At 37.6% G+C, this 20,740-nt stretch overlaps 1 protein-coding gene across 6 annotated transcripts in view; it reads left to right on the top strand.

Moving 5' to 3' along the window:
- TRPS1 (transcriptional repressor GATA binding 1) overlaps positions 1 to 20,740 on the top strand; it is a 232,882-nt gene that overhangs the window by 30,598 nt on the left and 181,544 nt on the right. For 4 of the 6 annotated variants that reach the window (XM_037154145.2, XM_037154147.2, XM_037154146.2 and 1 more), the window contains one exon: positions 12,290 to 13,218. In XM_037154145.2, coding sequence (XP_037010040.2) covers positions 12,290 to 13,218 — 929 coding nt within the window. Of the gene's footprint in view, positions 1 to 8,787; positions 8,937 to 12,289; positions 13,219 to 20,740 lie in introns of all 6 variants that reach the window. The other 2 variants (XM_037154144.2, XM_037154143.2) reach the window with 1 other exon arrangement.

Here is a 20,740-nt window from a genome sequence, read left to right on the forward strand (position 1 = left end):
TTGAGATCTTTCTGTGTTCTTTTATGTCTCAGCGTATTCCTTTAAAAGGCAAGTTTAATTTATTTTTGTATATTATGCTGTCAGTACAGAATATTTTGAATTTTGGAATGTTAGAGAATGCATAGTGAAAATTTTGTAAACAAAATTTATATATAAATGCATGTGATTATTGTAAATACACTTAATATATATTAAATATCATGATATTCATGCAGATTATACAGATATATGAACTTACAAAATTTATTTGACTGATTTCAGTAGCATTATTATAGAATTATTACTATATAGAGTGTGCTTAATTTTTTAAAGAAACTTCCTCTGTGAGATTCAATCCACAAATATTTTCCATGTGTAAAGATATATAGACATATGTAGAAGCCAAATTAAACCAAGAAAGTTTTGGTTCACAGTTTACAAAAATACATTTAAAATTTCTTATTTCTCACTACTTATCCATATGGTTCTATGACCAGGAATCTAGAGTTATGATATCTGATTCTTTGTTCAGCCTAAAAAAGACAAAATTAATTTTTGGGGTCCCTATTTATCCTGGTTTATTATTAATTAAGTTGTTAGATGACTTAAGCATTATTCTAGCTTTCATTCTCATAAGTCTTTTTTATATTAAGAGATTTAGGCCTTCCTTGAAGAGATGAGCAATATGGAGAAATTTTCAAATGCGCTAACATCCATTTATCCAAGTAAAAACTTTTGTGAGTGTCTGCTCTTTGGTAGGTTAGTCTCAGTGGAAGGGGCCATGTAAGTATCACTCAGCTTTTTAAAAACTTACGTACCTTTGCCCCAGTGTGCTTCGCTAGTTCCCTGTAATAGTCGTTGTCACAGAATTTGAGCCTCACATGTGCGGCATTTGGGAAAAGCTTGGGAATTGTTAATGTACAGGTATTTAAGTATTATTTTATATAAATAGTTTTAACATCACATAAGTGAAAGAGCATACATTAATTTTTGAATGAAGAACATTATTAACAATAGTACTTTCAGGCAGAGGACTTCACCGTTCGGTAAGGTAGCCTTGTGGACAACTGATCTAAAACACAAACACATAATTCACTACTTTGCGTTGTGACAGGTAAACCTTAAAAGCAGATGTGTAAAAATTGCCGTAGATAATAGTGGAAAAGACTCACTTTGGCTTGAGGGGATTATAGAGATCTTTTCAGAAGTAAAGCCAGACTTGGATAATTTGATAAACTTAGTGATGTGCTAGGTGTTGTGAGGCAAGTGCGAAAGTTAAGATACCTTGTGAGTAGTCACAAGATATTGGGAAGACTGCATAGTCGCTTGACAGAGCTATAGAACCAGTCAAGTGAATTTGATGATCATCTTTGTCATACACTGTCTGGTGGATTGTATTCTCTTGTAAGTTTCTTAAAGTGCTATCACTTTTATATCTGTGAATACATTATGTAATGTTGCTCATAAAAATACTGGAGAGTCCCTGAGAAATGTAATGGGAAACCAAGTGGCTGCACATGACTCCTTCAGACCCAACTCTTCATGCGCTAGGTCTGTGAGCGAGGTGAGGGCTTTACCTTTGCTAAATCTTAGTTGCTTCATCTGTGAAATGTGGATAATAAAAGTATGTTACTCAAAAAATTGTCAATGAAAATGAGAATCAAATGAAATAATACACTCTTGGCATAGTGCCTAACTCATAGTAAGAGTGACATGCAATATTTTAGTTCTTAACTAAGAATTCAGGTTATGATATACATCAACATGCAAGATTCTGAGCCTAATAAGACCAGTTCTGACTTTGGATTTCTTTCAACATTTAATCAGATTTTGAGGGACTATTGGTAAAACAGCTGAATCTAGAAATATATGTGCGTGCGTGCGTGCGTGTGTGTGTGTGTTTGTGTATTAGTCTGTTATGATAAGTGGCCACAATAACATTGATGGTAAGAAGAAATTACTGATCAGGGTGCAGGTGGTGAAAATCTTTTCAGAGGTGTGTGTGGTTGCATGTGTGTGTGTTTACAGAGATTCTTAAGTTTGTATTGCACTTCAGGGCAAAGCCTGATGAGATTACCTGTACACAGTATCTAGTGATTGAGCTAATTTCCAGCCTCATTCCAGAGCCCCACGTGTATGAATCAAATTGCCTTTCTTCCCCACTAGGCGGATGGATGAAGTAGGAACTATTGGGGCTCCGGGGTAACTCAGGTGTGTAGTAACCTTCTCAGATCTGGACCTCACCATTGTGCCTAGCTTTCTGTTTAGAATTAACTTGACATTAATTTCCTATTTCAGATTTGCTTTGGCTCCTCCCAAGCCTACTTTTATTTTTAAATTTACTTTTAATCTTTTGTTTTAATCTTTGGCGGTGGGGGTACAATAACAATAAAACAAAGTCCAAGAGCCCATAAAACTAGACCCTGGGATTTGCAAGGGTGAGATGGAGAAGCCAGTCTCCATACACATTATTTTTTTCTGCATCGCCCAGAAATATGTGCCAGACTATGCTAAGCTACTACAAAAGGTTGCAGTCGTAGACTCAGTCTGCACTAGACACGTGTTTCCTGACTGTGGCCTGGGCATTGGTTTTCTGTCCTCTATTATGGGTACAGATGAATCTGGAGGTGGAGACGGAGTGGAGTTGGGAGGAAGGGAATTTATTAATAAAAGGGGAGCCCACTCTCTAGGTATCTGCAGGCATTTGGGAACTACTGATTATAATTATGTGAACTGGAGGTCCCTCAGTGTAGGTCCCAAACATCTTAGTTTTCTTACCAAGGTAATGAAGAAATGCTGTTTCACTTAATGATGTTACATGTGCTTTAAAATGAGTAGTTTTCTTCTTAAGCATTTCTTTGCAGAACCACATCTCCATCTGTGTCCAGTGGAACGTTACTTTTGTTGGTAAGTGGCAGCACGTGACAGAAAGCAGGATGACACTGGGAAATCCGACACAAATCAGACAGACTCCCCACTCCATACAGCGTAGGACTTCTCAGAGCTATGGTCGCTCATACACGTTGGGGGATCTCTGAAAAGAGGATGCGGACTGTCCACTGTCTACTAGACTTACTGTGACTGTAGAATTGCCTCACGTTTCGTTTTTGAAGCTAATATCACGGGAAGAATGTAGAGAAGATAGTTGAATTTCTTGTGATCTGTGCAAAAACAGTTACATAGTAAAATCTGCAACAGAGCCTAGGTAGATGTCCTGAAAGAATGGTTTATTCAGAAAAAGTACTTAAGGCTAAAGGTTTCTAGGCCTATTACCTACTCAATTTATTAAGGCATTCTCTACAAACTTTCTTTTTTAAATGTGTCTATAAAACTTTTCTCATCTTAAGAATCAGGAAAAAAGTGGATTAATTTATTCTACTCTCAGAACCTGCTTTCCAGTTTTAAAATGCTTTCCATTTAAAAAAAAATGATCAGTTTTCTTTGGAAATTTCAATGTACTCAACACAGGAGAAAAGTGGTTCCAACCTGTGTGTGTATAATTTGATTTTATCAGCAGGGAAAATGATGCTAAGTTGGTTACATTAAGCATTTAGCACTAACTAGGGTGATATCCAAACCAGATTTCATGTCATTAGTGTGTATTCATTACACAGTGTGGAAGATACCCATCAGTACTGTTTATTAATTTAAGTGGACTTTTAAAAATACATGGCGAACAGAGATCCCTGGTCTCCTGGAACTTACATAGCAACATTTTGAGCTGATTTCTTCCCATTCACCGCCAATGTGCATTTGCTGATTCCTTATGCAACTTGTGCCTGACCGGTTGGACCCTCCTGTGGTTCACTCTGTGGACTGTTGCTTCAGATGGGTGTGGCCTTGTAAGCTGCTTCTTAGGGCGGAGCCCAGTGGTTTGTGAGTTGCTTATTGCTTTCATGAGCGACCACCACTGCAAACTATGGCACAGACTTTCTTTCCTTCACTTTAGTTATTTGATATACATATATATATATTTAACACATGTATGTTGTATATAATGTTATATATTATGTTAAATACCACATTGTGTTAAATATTATTTTTAACATGTACATGTATGTGTTTAAAAATATATATGTATTATCAGTATAAGTACTCAATATGCCCTCACAACATTGTTTTAATCTTGTGTCTAGTTGCACTCCGAAAAAAATTAACAGACAAAAAAGTTAATACATTAAAATTAAATCACCTTTTAATATACAAAGATATTTTTTCAACAAATGCTGGAAAGTCAAAGATGAGTCACATAGCATTGCACTTATTTTTTTTATTATCAATGGAAATTGAGTTTACATATAAATAAAATGTCAATCACATCATAACCATCAGGATAGTCAACACATTTATACTTTTTTATGACCTATTTTTTTAACTGCAGTTTTATGTTTGGCTCTTGGCCCACGCAGCAGTTGACGGATTCTGAACAGAGAGGGGAGGGTGGAGCGGAGCCTGTCCCGGGTGCACCCACAGAGTCAGTATGGCCTGTTTGAATCAACAGTTGTCATCTTAGATTATTTTAATCTATTTTCTTTTTAGAGAAAAGCAAAAGGAAGAATGACATGTGAATGGGGAAACGAATGGTAACATTTCTTAATTTGCTTAGTGGAATTGTAATCTTATTCAAATTGGAGCTTTTAAGGCAGTTGCCTCTCACCTGTTATGAAAGGGAAAATAATGCCTCTTTCCTTTGGATAATTGGTGAAGTGTGCTTGTTTTATTTTAGTTACCCCATTCAGTGAAATTGGCCCATGCTTCATTTTTCCAGATATGTTGATATACAGGTAAAATTGTTAAGGAAATTCTTCCTCTAAGATTATATGGCTATATAGAGACTGATTTTGGCAAATACGACGTGATTACCAGACTGTCTCCTTTTACCTAGACTAGTACATTTGAAATGAGATATTTAAAATATAGAGAGCATAGCATGATAAAATAAGAGCCTAATAAACTGTTTTTGGGCCAGCATCAAAACTCTTTGAAATAGGATATCTAAATAGCGTGCATTTTATCTCAGGGAGGCTCGGGTTAGTTCTAGTGTCCAGATGACTATTAATGGGCTTTGTGCTCTGGAGCATATGTTAATAGAAGAGATCATTTTGGATTAATTCAATGTGAATTAATAAGAGATTTATTTGATGGGAGTTGTTTGAAGGTGATGACATTTTAATCTCAACAGGATTTAAGATGTCCAAAAATTCCTTTAGAGATTCAGGAACAATCAATTCAGAGGGCAAATGGAATAGATGTGGATAGCAAAGAACAGGATCAGACATTGGGTTTATGAAGTTTGAAGCCGTTTACAAGAAAAGCCATCTACCATTGAAGTATTGCCCTAGAATCTGAAGAAATGGAAAACATTTAAACTCTCTTAGCAATTCCTGAGTTTGTGAATTGGATAAACAATGTTCTCTTGCATTTTATAGTTCACTTAAGCAATCTGATTTTGATCTGTATATATGGAGTAGACAGCATTCAAATCTTTTTTTTCCCTAAACCAATGAGCAAACACATATGTTCTTGAAAAACTGAACTTTATATGTTGTTCATATGGAAGCTATCTAGCTGGGTATAGGCCCCGAAGCTGACCTTCCTTTTATTTTGCTATCACTTGTTTAATTCTTTAAATTCTTTGTGGGAGACTTTTGATCAAAAGAAACAATTTGCTGTTCTTTTTTTTTCTTTTAATTTTTTAAAATAAAAGCTTCATGAAATGTGTAACTAATAACTCAGTGCTCCTAGGCAGTTGAGGTAAACAGGCATGGAAAAAACATATATTAAAGAGAAGGCTATCCTGTCTTTCCTTTGTGTGTTAAGCTTTGATTCCAAACAGTTGATAGTTTTATTATATGGAAAAACAATAAGAAAATGTCATGGGCTATCATATGCTATGATGATAAGAACAGCTACTTATAACGAAAATCACGCTCCGCAGGATTTGAGACTGAGGTTGCATTACATCATCTCATTCCTCTCACTTTCTAGTCTCATTCAGGATATATGTGTTTGAACTGATATTTGGAAAGATACTCAAAAAGTTTTATCCCCTTTGAGAAAGGGGTTCCTTATAACCTCTTCTTTGCTTTTAAAAATATCCTTCTCTCTTAAATTAATCATGAATAATAAAATTATAGTCACGTTGCTGGATGCAGTTGGCCGATACAACATAGCTGATGCTGGATATACATTTATTTGAATGAATGAATGAGTGAATGAATGAATGAATGAATGAATGTTGGAGGAAACAAATAGCTGAATGGTAGATATCAGTGGGATTTCTGATGTCTTTTGTTGTTGATGGTTTAATATTTAAAGTCTTTCAAGGACACTTGATACAGGTTTTCTACGGTAAAATGTGAGAAAGATTTTCTAATGTTCCTTAGCCATTAATCAGAATCATTATTGAATCTTGGAGGCAGGGTGCAGTGTAGAAACAATTTATTGTAATTCCCTCATTATAGGGAGTAAAAACAGGTTTAGCAAAGTGAGAGGTGCAGTCACATCAACCGGCGATGTGAATCGGGTTTGGAAACTGGACCCATAACTTCTGTACCATTTTTTTGCTCCTTAAGTTTTGATTTTGTACTTTGTTTAGGGTCAAGTTGCCACTAACATAGCTCTTACCTTCAGTGAGTTCTCCTTTAGAGGAAATAAATACTAGTGATCTCAGCTCTCTTTTCAAGTTACTGTGACAGTTGATTTCCTTGGCTGAGTAATTCACTTGATTATCTATTGCAAGATTTTTTGGAGCAAGTGTATTTCACAAATGTGTGTGTATGTATTTATATGAAATCAAAGTAAGTTCATTAATGCTTAATTCATAATATCTTCATAATATTGGAAAACCCAGATTCCTTTTCTTTGAAGGTGCCGTTTTGAGAACGTTAGTCACCGTCTTCTGCAGAAAAAGGATTTTTTAATATATTTAAACATTTTAATCAGTACAGTGAAGTAGTTAGCAGAATTATATTTTAAACTCTAATGCCAATTATTTCCACTACATAAACCTGTCTAAATGATGCTATAACATAGAACCCAGAAATAGTTCTGGATCTTGTTTTTTTAAATACTAAACTGTTTTACTAAAAATGCAGAGAAGGGGAAGGGTCATCAGAGAACATGTATAAAGGACCTGTGGACAAAGCCCAAGTGAAGGAGGTGGAAGTGGCTGGGATGGGGAGAGTGATGGGGGGAAAATGGAGACAATGGTACTTGAACATCAATAAAAAAAGAAAGAAAGAAAGAAAAGAAATATCAGCACAGTTAAAAATGCAAAGAAAGCTTTTAGATGTAAGTTTTAATTTAGAAGGAAATAATTACAAGTAGGGATTTAGATTTTTGCAAGTGGAATATGTTACATATCAGTAATGAAAGATATGTTATATATCTTAATACACATAGAGCATTTTTAGGAAGATAAACGTATTTTTAACGTGCTTAACTATCTTGACACAATATGCATTGAGCTTCTGTCTGCCTCTAAAGGAGCATCCATGTGTCTGTATAGATGGATAGTGATACAGATACGAGAATGCTCACTGCCCCCCCACCCCAGCCCCCAGGTGAGTTTTTTAGCTCACAGTTAAATAGAGGAATGAGCTTAGCAATTCTGAGGCTTGCAGCTCTCATTTAGATTTTTTAACTCCTCTTTATACAATGCACATTTAGCCTCATTGTCTGAATTTTTAAAATATTTTTAAAAGATTTTATTTATTTATTTTTAGAGAGGGGAAGGGAGGAAGAAAGAGAAGGAGAGAAGAAACATCACTGTGTGGTTGCCTCTCATGCACCCCCTACTGGAGACCTGGCCCGCAACCCAGGCATGTGCCCTGACTGGGAATTGAACCAGCGACCCTTTGGTTCACAGGCCAGTGCTCAATTCACTGAGCCACTCCAGCCAGGGCTCATTGTCTAAATGTTTCTGGTGGACCTATTCTAACTGGCATTTTGAACTTTTTTTAACAGTCAATATAGTACAATAAAAAAAAAAATTTAAATGGATTTGCCAAAATTGATAACCAAGTCTCAGTGATGTGATCAAATCTCTGTATATATTTGCTTATATAAATTTATATATTCATATTTATAGTACATCTTATTAATTATAGTAGGACCATTAATACAATAGTTCCCTCAATAATTTTATTAAAATAGTAAAAACCAATGCTATAGTGGTGGTGTCAAGCTGGTTCAATCATGACTTTATAGTCTCACTTTAGTGAGGGGAATAGAAAACTAGTACAAATAGCTAGAAAGCTACCACGTGTCATACATGGTGTCTAGTGTTTCTGTGAGTCTCAGTAAGGCTTGCAGAATTCCTGATGGCATTGAACTAGTTCTTTTCCCAGCCACATCGTGTATAGGCTGGGACTGAGATTCTGCAAGGGACTGGCTGTGGATGCCGCTCCTCTTCAGCTACAGCCTCAGCAGGTACACTTTGTATCCTTTCTAGAAGCATGTCCCCTCCAGGTTTACTAATTAAAATCTTTTATTCCTGCCCTAATGTGGGTAAGTATTAGGATGCTTAGGGTTCAGAGGGTTTTAGAGGTTTAGTCATTTCACCAGCATCACAGGCTGTTGTGAAAATGACTTCCATTTTCTTTGATATCGTGCTCCTTCTCCTCCTGCTGCTTCATTAAAACCCAGAGGCCGGAGAAGACCTTGCTCAAGGTTTGCACATGCTTTTTATCAGACATCTTGGAAGCAGCCTGCTGTGACAGCCTAGAGTGTGTTTTAGGTGTGATACATTGAAGTATGTTCACATCATTTAGGAAGGAAAATATTTTGTTTTGTTTTGTTTTACAGATGTACAGATCAACTTTCAAAATGTCTTCTGAGCATCTTCTAAGACAATTGCATTAGCCTCCTGCTAGTTGACTAATAGAATTAATACTTGTAAAAAGCATTCTAAAGCCACATGCCTTATGAAGTCAATGCTGGGTATGATTTTACAAGTATGTGATCCATTTTTTCAAGTGAAAACGTTAACTGGAAAAGTTCTTGGCACACAAGAAAACATCGTGCAATCTGTTATTTGTCTTAAAGAGAATGACTTGAGGGTGGATCTGGTCTTACAGTATCTAACTTATGATTTGTGAGGGGACTTCCTTCCACTTAGAAGTATTGCAAATGTGATTCTATTTACATAATATGTCATTCTGAAAAATTATGGTGATACAATTCCCGTAAAAATTATTTTTTTTCTAGAACTACTTCAAAGTGTAGTCAACTAAATTAACCACAATGTATTTTTTTAAACGCAACTAAAAAGAACAGACCCCCTTCCCCCCCACAACAAAAAATAAAACTCAAACGACCTTTCTGATACTTCTTTGAAGTTTTAGCCGTTTAACATTCTTTGCGATATATATTATTAAGAGCTCTATTCAACATAAGGAATCAGTGAGTCATGTGGGCTCTAACAGTCTGTTCTGGGGTGGATGAAGGAACTGAAATTTGAAAGGATGGTAATTTAATTAAATCATATTTTCCCTCATTCACTATAGAAGCTGGTTGAGAAGTGTTTAAACTATGACCCTTACTTTTCTTTATAACAATAAATGAGCAAAATCCATTTTTGCTCTGAAAAATATGTAATTTTTTTCAATATTATATCTATTCATTTTTAAGTATTTTATCTTTGTTCCCTTGCTATGTAAAATATTGCCACTTTTTCTAATTACCTTGACATTAATAAATGGGCATAAACCATTTTCTCTTAATCTGTTGGAAGGAGAAGCTTAATTAGAATACTCCGTTCTCATTTTTTTGTGAATCCTACCTTTCATGTAGATGTTTATCTTTTTTGTGTACCTTGATTTATTTCATTTTGGGCCACCTTTGCTAGATTTTACTTATGCTAAGGAGAAAACATTAAACTTCAAACACTGTGGTGTGTCATTTGTCCATGGAGGGATTAAGCTGTGTTACTAAGGACACTGTGTGCAGTGGAGAAATCAAACCGGAAGTTGTGGAGGGAAAGGCGGGCGGTCCTCATCACGATTTCAGATGCAGGGACGGCTGGTACTCCCTACCCGAGAATGTTGTCTTGTGTAAGCCTGGTTAAAACGATATATCTTTTTTTAGCCAAACCTTTTGTATTTTCAGTGATAACTGATTGCTTAAGCTTCCCTTTGATTTCTTTTTGTGTCCTTTCCGTTTTAGTTCTGCTTTTGTTGACCACTAGTACAGTCGCGCCCCCCCCCCTACCCCGTCTTCCATGGGTTGGTACACATTCCCATCTTCTGCCACTTCTGACAGAAGAATAGATGTCTCCTGAAATGTCAGCATCAACAAATAAGACATGTCTCCTGAAATGTCAGCATCAGTAAATACAATGCAAACATTCCAAATTAAATTAGTTATCCAGTGTCCCAGCTCAGGGACTAACCATAGTGTGACACCCAGGCAGAGACCACACGCCCTCCCCCCTGCCCTCCCCTCCCCCTGAGAGGCCAGGCAGGTGTGTATTGACCACAGTCCTTCATCTATCAGTGTCTTGTTGTTGTTGCAAGAAGGAGATTCTATGGCTATTTGATGAGTCACATTATTTGTATATAAGAGGAGCAATGTACAAAGTTACACAATTTTGACATTATTCAGTAGGTGAATTTTTACCTTACCAACAACTTCTTGTACATTCTCTGGGTTCAGTGATTCATAGGATAAAAATTTTGCTTGACCGGCTTTCCAGAAAGGAAGGCGCACCCATATATCACAAGCCAGCATGGTTCTTCAGCACTGGTGAGAAATTATAGATGAAAACGACTTGAGACATGTTATTAATTTGGGTTTTCTCAGGACATTTTGGATAATCATGGTGCAACTAACTCCATTAAATCTGTCCTGTGGCAGAGTCGGCTAGCAAAGAAGGCTCATTTTACTAGTCTGTGACAGGTGGATTTTTCCAAGAGACATTTGGGACAACAGCCACACACAGCAGGGGGGTGAAGGGACCCAGGCCTGGAACCTCAGGCCTCAACCTGCCTTTGTCTCTGCTCTCTTACCGACACAACACAAATTGTTCCTTATGTCCTTTCTACCCTTAGAGTTCTGAGGCATTGGACTCCAGTAGAGGAATTTGTCACAGTGTTCTCATTTTGACCCTGCTCCTGGATGCCACTAACTTGAAAGGCACCACTGAGCTAGCTAGCGTGTGAAGCTGAGCCATAGAAAATTCTAATATTTTGCCATTTGGAGCTATGAAGTGACAGTGTCTTCTGGTTCATTTGAAATTTTACTGTAGGCTGCTTCCAGTGTGCTCCCAATGGCGGAACCAGTGCTGTTCCCCCAAGGCTGTACCTAGAAACCTAGGGCTGAGGGAGATTCCCCATCATTGCTGGAGACAGTTCTGGGGAGACTCAGCCTGGCCACCATGGGGCACACCAGGTCCTCCTGCTAAATTTCAGACACATTCCCGAATGGGGCTTAATCGTATTAACTTCTGATGTTCTCTCACCTGACTTTTTGTGTGTCATTGGGCAGATCAGCTTTGCAGGAGATTTTGCTGTGTCTGTGGCAGAATCTTATATTCTCGTAAGCCCTTTTGTTGCTGTCTGAGAAAGCAAGAAAAATTGTGTCTTTCTATCAAACATTTATAGTCAAAATCCTAAAAAAAAAAAAAAAAAAAAAAGAAAGAAGGAAATTTAACAGTAGAGCAGAGAGGAAACATTTGTTCTCCTCTATTCCTTAAAGTAATGGGGCAGTTTTCACTTTGTAGCATGCTATTTCCGTTTTTGACTGTGTTGATATTTTGGTAGAAACTATATTTATATCTCAGTTGCACAGTGTGTAACAATATTGAGTTCCAATTTATGTTGTTTATATATATGCATATCATATAAATAAACATGTAATATATATTTCATAAACATAAACATGTATATATAGTCTATAAACATAATATGTATACAAAGTCTACATAATACATAGCATGTATAAATATGTAAGCATATATATATATATATATATATATATATATCACTGACTATAAGAAATTGAGCAAAAATTTATAATTGGCAGGCAGGAAAAACTAATAGGAAGGATAAAGCTAGTATGAATCTTTTAGTATTCATAAAACCATTTTAAAATAAATGGGCCATTCTATGATAAAAATACTCTAAATGTAAATTGTTGGCTTTAGTTCCAATTTTTTGCTGTTTTTAAAACTGACGTTGTTGCCCAGAGGAAGTTTTTTATTTTGCACCTTAAAAAGTCTTGAATAGAATAAGTAAATTGTTCTAGATTAGATTACATGTCTGTACCCTTTCAATAACCCTATGTCTTTCTTTTCCTTCTATTTTTACAGATATGGTCCGGAAAAAGAACCCCCCTCTGAGAAACGTTGCTAGTGAAGTCGAGGGCCAGACCCTGGAGCCCATAGGTACAGAAAGCAAGGTATCGGGAAAGAACAAAGAATTTTCTGCAGATCAGATGTCAGAACACACGGATCAGAGTGATGCTGCAGAACTAAATAATAAAGAGGAACATAGCTTGCATGCCCAAGATCCATCTTCTAGCAGTAAGAAGGACTTAAAAAGTGGAGTCCTGAGTGAGAAGCCTGGCTTCAATTATGAAAGCCCCAGTAAGGGAGGCAACCTTCCCTCCTACCCACATGATGAGGTGACAGATAGAAATATGTTGGCTTTCTCATCTCCAGCTGCTGGGGGAGTCTGTGAGCCCTTGAAGTCTCCTCAAAGAGCAGAGGCTGATGACCCTCAAGATATGGCCTGCACCCCTTCAGGGGACTCACTGGAGACAAAGGAAGATCAGAAGATGTCACCAAAGGCTACCGAGGAAACAGGGCAAGCGCAGAGTGGTCAAGCTAATTGTCAAGGCTCAAGCCCAGTTTCAGTGGCCTCAAAAAACCCACAAGTGCCTTCAGATGGGGGTGTGAGACTGAGTAAATCCAAAACTGACTTACTGGTAAATGACAACCCAGACCCGGCACCTCTGTCACCAGAGCTTCAGGACTTTAAATGCAATATCTGTGGATACGGTTACTATGGCAACGACCCCACAGATCTGATTAAGCACTTCCGAAAGTATCACTTAGGACTGCATAACCGCACCAGGCAGGATGCTGAGCTGGACAGCAAAATCTTAGCCCTTCATAACATGGTGCAGTTCAGCCATTCCAAAGACTTCCAGAAGGTCAACCGCTCCGTGCTTTCTGGTGTGCTGCAGGACATCAATTCTTCAAGGCCTGTTTTACTAAATGGGACCTATGATGTACAGGTTTGTGCTCTGTATTGTGATCTCTTTGTACACAAAAAGCTGTTAGTAATGCAATGTTAAAATCCAGCTCCCAATACCAAAGGGGCAGCTTGCTAGATCCAGAGAAAAGACAAACACACTCCATTAGCTAGTGCATGCGAATGTGCATTCGATGCTGTCTTCACACTCTCATCATGGAAGTTAATCCCGGTATTTCTGTTATGTTGGGAAAAGTCTTTTCATGAAATTAGCTAGGCTTCGAGTTTCTAGACATACTTCATGGTAGTTTGATTTTTTTTCAGTCTTCCAAAAATGACACAGATCTTTATGGCTCTACGTGACAGTAATTCATGCTTTGTTCTAGTTTTAGATTATGAGTCTTTTCAAGACTCATAAGCTATAGTCTTCTGTGAGGGTCTTTCTTATGACTCGGATTAGGATTTGATTTGGTAGTCAGTCCAGTGTCAAATTGGACTAGATTTAGGTCATGTTGACAGCAGCAGAGATGGATTCCCGGAAAAGCAACATAATTGCAAATGAAAATTTGGAAATAAAATATTACATTGATTAAAAAGAAGTCAAAGGGATTGTAAGTCCCAGGGGCACCAGAATGACCTTGGTATGGTCCAATAAATCATTCCTTTCTTCAGTTAAGGAAAATAGTAATTTATGGAAGCATTTAGAAGCAATTTAGATTTCTATTTTTATTAAACTTCGTGTTCCTCTTTGATTTCCTCTTCTGCCTTTAGATTATGGCATATATGAAATGAAAAAAAAATACCATTTCAAATAGAATGAATTTCAGAACTGAGTCTGAAGAAATGTATTTATTTTATTTTGGCAATTTTAAGCATAGTCAAAACTCATGGTAAGCTTGAGAAAAGTGTATTAGTTTCTATGAATAGTGTGTAGACTTTTATAGTGTTATTAGGCCAGGAAGTTTCAAAACATTTGCTTTAATATTAACCTTCTTTAGGAGTGAGTAGAAGAGGTATCGAAGAACTAATGAAATCACATCACACTTAAGTGACCTCTTAAATTTCGTATAAGTCATTCTTATCAACTTGGTAGCTACAGTGCATTTGATACAGACCTGTCTGTTGGCCTAGCGCCAATTCAGAAAGGCAAGCAAAGGGGTTATAAATAAGAGGTAATGAACATATTTGTAATCCCCGTAAGAAGAACCAGAAGAGAAATTTCCAAGTCCTTATTTAAAAATGTCAGAATGGCAATCTCATCATTTTCAGGGAGACATAAAGAACTCTGAAAAAGCCAATTTCGTCTTTGTAGTGCTCCCTGAAAGATCCCATCTTTCCTTGTGAATTTCCACAAATAGAATTATTTCTGCGGAGCAGCAAATTAAGTCGGTGTAGTTATTATGCACGAAAGCTCCGTGCTTTGAACTGCCGTCTCATTAAGATCATTGCACTGTCTCATGTCAGGTACACTGGGCTGTCAGACTATGACTGGAAAGCAAATACGTGTTTTAGATAAAAGGGTTAGAAGGGAATAATGTCAGTACGTGAAACGGCGTTTTATAATTAGCGAGTAATACGATGTTAATACCTGGATTTCCGGCTGGAGTTTCCGTTCGTTCACTCTGGGGACGACTTCTGAGGGAAGCTGAGCTGAGCTGTCAGGAAAGCTCTAGAAGGCAGATCACTAAGGCCTATAGTCTGGAAGAGTTCAGATTTTTAAACATACTTCCATTCCCCCCTCCAAGCAGTTATTTGTTAGGTTCTCAGTTATTTATAGAAAAGTTTATGTTTGGGTAGAGCGAGCTGGACACTTTTCCTGGGCGGTGATCTTAGAAATAAAACAGATGTGCGAGCTATCTGAGTTGGAACTAATAGAAGTGGAAACAAAACAGCTGATCCTGGACAAAGCTGTCTCCTCGACGTCCATGTGGCAGCGCACAGCCAAGGGGACCCATGTGGCAGCAAAGAGCATGATGAAGGAAGATAATCTTGTTAAGATCCTTTTTTTTCCCGCCAAAGAGAAATCATATGTCTAAACATAGAAAAATAGCAGTCTGTGGGAAAAGTGGGTGATTATTTTTAAAAAATTGCATTTAGAAACAAGTCTAAAGAGAGTTAACTTTCATCAGTTTAGGAAGAGAACACTAAATATACTTGTAGGCCAAATGCTAATCTCGAATTCTTTGCCCATGCACCAGATGTTGCTGCAAAAACTCGTCTGAAGATAAGTAACTTATTAATATTTTTATGCTGAAATAAATATTGAACAGCTTCCCTAGATGCCTAAACAGAACGAAAGCACATCTGAAGTCCCCCCCTTCTCCCCGCCTGTCTGTGTGACTGAGATGCTGCGGAAGACAGGCGTCTTTCCTTGGCACTTGAATTGTGTGGAGGCTAAAAGCTGTGGGAGAGAGAATGCTGACGGTAGAGTTTCTTTAATGCAGTTTTGTCAGAAATTTATGGTAAGTTAATGGCATGTGTGTGTTCTGATCAAAAGATGTTGATCAATATGAGTATTACAGACAATAATCATTCCATTCTAGGAACTAGTTCTATCTATCCGTAATTTAAGCTAATTGAAGTGATAGATGAGTAATTCATTACATTTTTTTCAATTAAATTGGCTTTTTTTTTTTAACATTCAGGAGAGTTGGTGGTTAATGATAGATTTATGGCATTTCAGGCAAAGAAAAAAGGAATGAGGGCCCGAGCACAGGACTTAGGATCTCCGGCTCTGATCTGTGTTTTGGTTTGATGTGGATGGTTTTCAATAATTTGACTGGAGCATAGACATGAATTACACTGTTGGGAAAAAGAACTAATGTAAACACATTTTAAGATTTTCAGATCCAAGTTTGGATTCTTTGACATATATTTGGGGGACTAATTGAGGTTGAGTCCTGTTCGTACTGACAGTAGCCACTTCTGCATACATTTTTATTGAAAACAATGACGTCGGAGAATTACAAATTTGTACAAATAGTGTCACAGAACAGTGTTGTTTTGTCCGGAAGGCTAGGTAGAGGCCCGGCTGGATAATGGGATTCACTTTGAAGGGCCACCATAAAACCAGGCTAGTCTTTTCTGAAGCCTGTTAAAATCACATCCTCTCAGAGCATCTTGAGGTGAGTGTGCAGCCCTGAAATCAGAAGAGCTGTGGATTCTTTACTGAGAAAAACAAGAAAAGATATATAATGGCTAAGAGATAGGATGCAAACACGTTTACTAGCTTAGAGCTCATTGACTTTACCTGGATGTCAGTGTCTCCATTTCTAAGTTTTTCCTGACTGTTTTATCAATTATGATGCTTAAAAATGTAAAAATAATGGATGTGGCATGATCGGGAAGCCCTCCATGTAATTTTTACTACCTGTATTCAGCCTTTGAGGCTCACACAGGGACTAATGATAGGACAAGAGATTGAGTTCAAAAAGTAATTACAGCTTCTTTCTTTTTAATCTGTTTTATTATGCTTATATTTAAACCATCACTGAATGGAGAGGCCTGCGTTGTTAAACAGCGAGGGGGCTGTTTCATTAGGGCTTAAAGTGCTGTGCATTAGGGGGGGTGTGTCATCTTTATGGGGGACTCTTAGCCCTGAGACCAGGTTATAAAAGCTGGAGTCCTGTCAAGTCGTGCTTCCCACGGGAAAGTGTTTTCGTTACCCCAAGTTTATAAATGCTTACGCTGTGCATGTTGCCTTTTCGTATTACTAAACCCTTTCTGTGATGCTGCCTTATTCAGGACTGCAAAGAGGTAGCTATCAGATTCCAGCTATTACATTCATTCTGGCTCTGAATGAAATGCTTAAGGTTCTCAGAGGAGCGTCACGGCTAACTCACCGGTGACTGTCCTGCGTTTGATCTAGGAGCACTGGGTCTCTGTTCTGCAAATATTTTTATCAGAGTGGCACAATATGTCATGTTAGATGCAGGAAGGACATATTCTAGAGACAGGAAGTCATCCTTTGTATTTGTATTTTTAACATATTTAAATCTGAGCATTGTCGACCCTTCACCTGTGCCAGTATGTTCATTTGATTGAGGGTGGGGGTCAGAGTTGGTCTGGGAAAAAAAATCAGAGAACATTAATTTCATTTTGGTCTATTTTGACTCTTCTTGAATTTTCTTTCCAAATATTTATTTTTTTGCCATGTGGTCTCCTTTGATCTGGAGTCGAAGGGAAGTTGTAGATCTTAGCAGGTCCTGTTTCTTTGTTTTTTTCAGTCGAGGACAATTGAACTTCAGAACAACTGGTGAATGAGGCTTTAATCACTTCAGACTGCCTATAGAGTTCCAAATGTTTGGCATATGACCCGTAGTCATATTCAGGACTGTGTCTCTTTAACAAGTAATAAAGTGTGCAAAACAAACCACATGCTCACCCTAATGCCATAAAACAAAGCAAAGTTTTGGCCTTTACCCGGTTACTGTCATTGTGGAGATGGCCCAGCTGGACAATGCACCACCCAGGTGGAGCAGGGTCGTTAGAACATCTTCACCTGTCCTTTTCCCGGCTTGATGGTGAAATCTCTACTTGCCTTTTTTACTTTGGGGTCGCTAAGGATAAATGTCAATTACTTCTTCATCTTTGGTTTATTTGCTATCAATGAAAGAACAGGTATCACTTTCTTAAATGTAGTATTTCTAGGTAGAATGTTTAGAAGGAGAAATTATTATCAGTGCATGGAATCAAATGTAGTGTTATTTAACTCTTAATAAAACTTTTATTCTCTAATGGCTGGTTCTGCTAAGCATATCAAATCAACAGAGTATTCAGTGCTGTGTGTTTCTTGGGTCATTGTAATTGTAGTGCACACACAGCTGATGGATGCACAGAAACATTAGGTGAGTGTTAAGCCCAGAAAAGTTTGGAGAAAAAGAGTAATTCCCTCTCATTTTTCAATTTTCTTCATAGCATCTATTTCTGAGAATAATTAGACCATAAACCTTCTGAATTCTCCATCCTATGATTTTAAAGTTTAATGTTAAGTGTTATACATTTTCAGAATATAAGACCTTTGTTTAATTTTAATTGGAAGTCAAATGTAAAATTAACTCTTGTATTATTTTCATTTGATCTATATTTCTTTCATCTGTTAGCTTACATAATCGAAATTGCACGTATCTTCAGCTTTTTTTCCCTTTAATGTTGGATTCACTTCTAATAATCACTAACATTTATTAAAGGTTTCATATGGGCATATGTAGCTCTAAGCTCTGCACATGTATTAGTAAGTTATCTTCATTTAAAAAAACTCTTGAAGTTGACATTGCCATTATGTCCATTTTTTAAAAATGAGGAAATAGGCATAGAGGAATTAGAGCGACCTGCCCAAGACTCTGGAGTTGCAGAAGTGGGGTAAATAGGATATAAACCAGAGTAGATAGGCTACAGAACCTTGTCTGTACTACTGTTATGATATGTTGACTCCCAATTGCATGTAAGGAAGGAGATGTAAGCATATATATCAGAGCTGTGATGTATACACTGTGCGAATCACACTGAATTTGGGGACATAAGTGATGTACTATAATGTTGCCTTTTTTAACTTGCTAGGCTTATAATTGATATCTTTGAAAAGAAAATTAATTTTCCTGATTTGCCTTTTTTAAATTACCATGATTCATGGTCATTGGTACTTTTGGTCCAGAAGCTGGTTTTGATAGAGTAAGAGCCAAATGTTGATCCAGTCAGTCAAGGGCAGTGTGATATCTTATTCCCGGATTCAGGTATGTGTCATCCATGTATTTGATTTAGTTTATATTTCTCTCATATGGAAGGCTTTGAGGAATTTATGATTTAATAGGTGGTCTTAGAGTTATATTGTCCTTTTTTGTCACTAGACACAATCTTGGTTGGATTTTCTATCAAGATTAAATGGTAAGCAGATGCACCCAGCTCCAAGGTTATTCTCCAAGACTGTAATTAAAATTTAACTTTTGCTTATGAGTGAGTACAGGACTGGGTGTGGAGGCAACAACAAAAAAATCTGAATACTTCAGAGTGTCTAATTGGAGTGTATCGCATACCGCAACCATGCTTGGAACTGTAGGATTTCCCTGGATGCTGAGTGTAAGGAAGTATGGGCTACGGAGAATTCAGAGAGAGTTTGCTTGAACTCTCTAGCAATAGTAGCTAGAGAGAGCTACTGTTCTTCTTGAAGATTTAGATGACCTGTAAATGCGGAATCAAAGAACACCCAAATTCTTTGGAATCTAACAATCAACAATGGTTTGTTCAAAGATCTGTTTTTCCAGCTGATAGGTGGCTGCGCTTTGCAATTCCATGGACACCTCAAAGTCAACATGTGTAAAACTAAAGTTGTTTGTTCCTTTCCTAGAACAACTTTTTTTAAACCATTGTTTGTTCTCTTTTCCCATTTTCAAGTCAGAGCCCCTTCCACTATTTCAAGCCCTCACTTCTGCTTTACTCACTTCATTTCCTGCACCTGAGAAGCCATTCCATGGCTTGTTTCAAATGCCAACTCATTTGGCCACGGCTGGGTTGGCACCTCCTTCCAGAAGCCTTTGCTGACCCGTCCCTGTAGATGAGCTTCCTCTACACTGTCGTGGACCTCGGTACATCCCTCAGCAGAAGTACACATTCCACTGTTGGTGTCATCGATTGATTTGGGGGCTTTCTGCATTAAGTCACAGACATCTGGAGTTTGGGACTGTGTCACTTCAGTGTGTAACCCCTGTGCTTGGCGTAGTAGGGGTGCAACAAAGCACCCTTTTTAGAGGAAAGATGCTCCACAGTGATGTGACTCTGTTTCCCCATTAAGACACTCTTTAGAGCATGCTTGCCGTTTCTGTTTATCTCTGTTAGGAGCCGGCTGTGATGGTGAGTCAGTACATGGGCAACGCGCAGTCCACTTGCACTGCACTTTCTGTTTTGTTTGCAATTTTCTACCCAAAAGATTGTCTTCCAGATTCCTGACCGACTTTAAGATTTATTAGTGTTCTATCAGCCCAAATGCCAAATTACCATAGGGAATTGGTTCAGTGTTATGGTGAGTCAAATGAGAAACCAGGTTGGGGTTTGACTGTGTATTACTGTATTCCAAAAAAGCTGATGGCAAAAATGTGCGTCATGAAGAATAGGCAGTATTTTACCTTTAAATTTGCCCCTTAGACCAGTTTAAGTTTTGGTTCCTCCTCCCCCCCAAAAATCGTTGGCTCTTATAAACCCCAATGAGAAGGGTGTTTGTTCCAGTTATGCCAGTGACACAAGGAAAAGGCTGTGATGGCATGAGACTAATGATTGACATCTAACTAGACTTGTCATTGAACTTTTAAAGTCTCCATCAAGGTATATCATTGAGGCATATTAGATGCTGCCGTGTTTTTTGAAACACGGTACTATGCAGACACCTACCCTATGTGATGAGTACATTAACTCTGACTAGTTATTTTCCACTGAGATTGGCCCTTGAGATTTCTTCATATTATTTGTACCTTCGATATTTGAACAGTGATTTTTTTTAACACCATAGCTTTTTATTGTTTAGGCTTTTACTTTTTTAAACTATCAGCCCATAACCTCAAGCTTTCTTAAATGAG

The sequence above is a fragment of the Artibeus jamaicensis genome, unplaced genomic scaffold, assembly GCF_021234435.1.
Source record: "Artibeus jamaicensis isolate MK-2021 breed Jamaican fruit bat unplaced genomic scaffold, CSHL_Jam_final scaffold_916, whole genome shotgun sequence".
Taxonomy (NCBI): domain Eukaryota; kingdom Metazoa; phylum Chordata; class Mammalia; order Chiroptera; family Phyllostomidae; genus Artibeus; species Artibeus jamaicensis.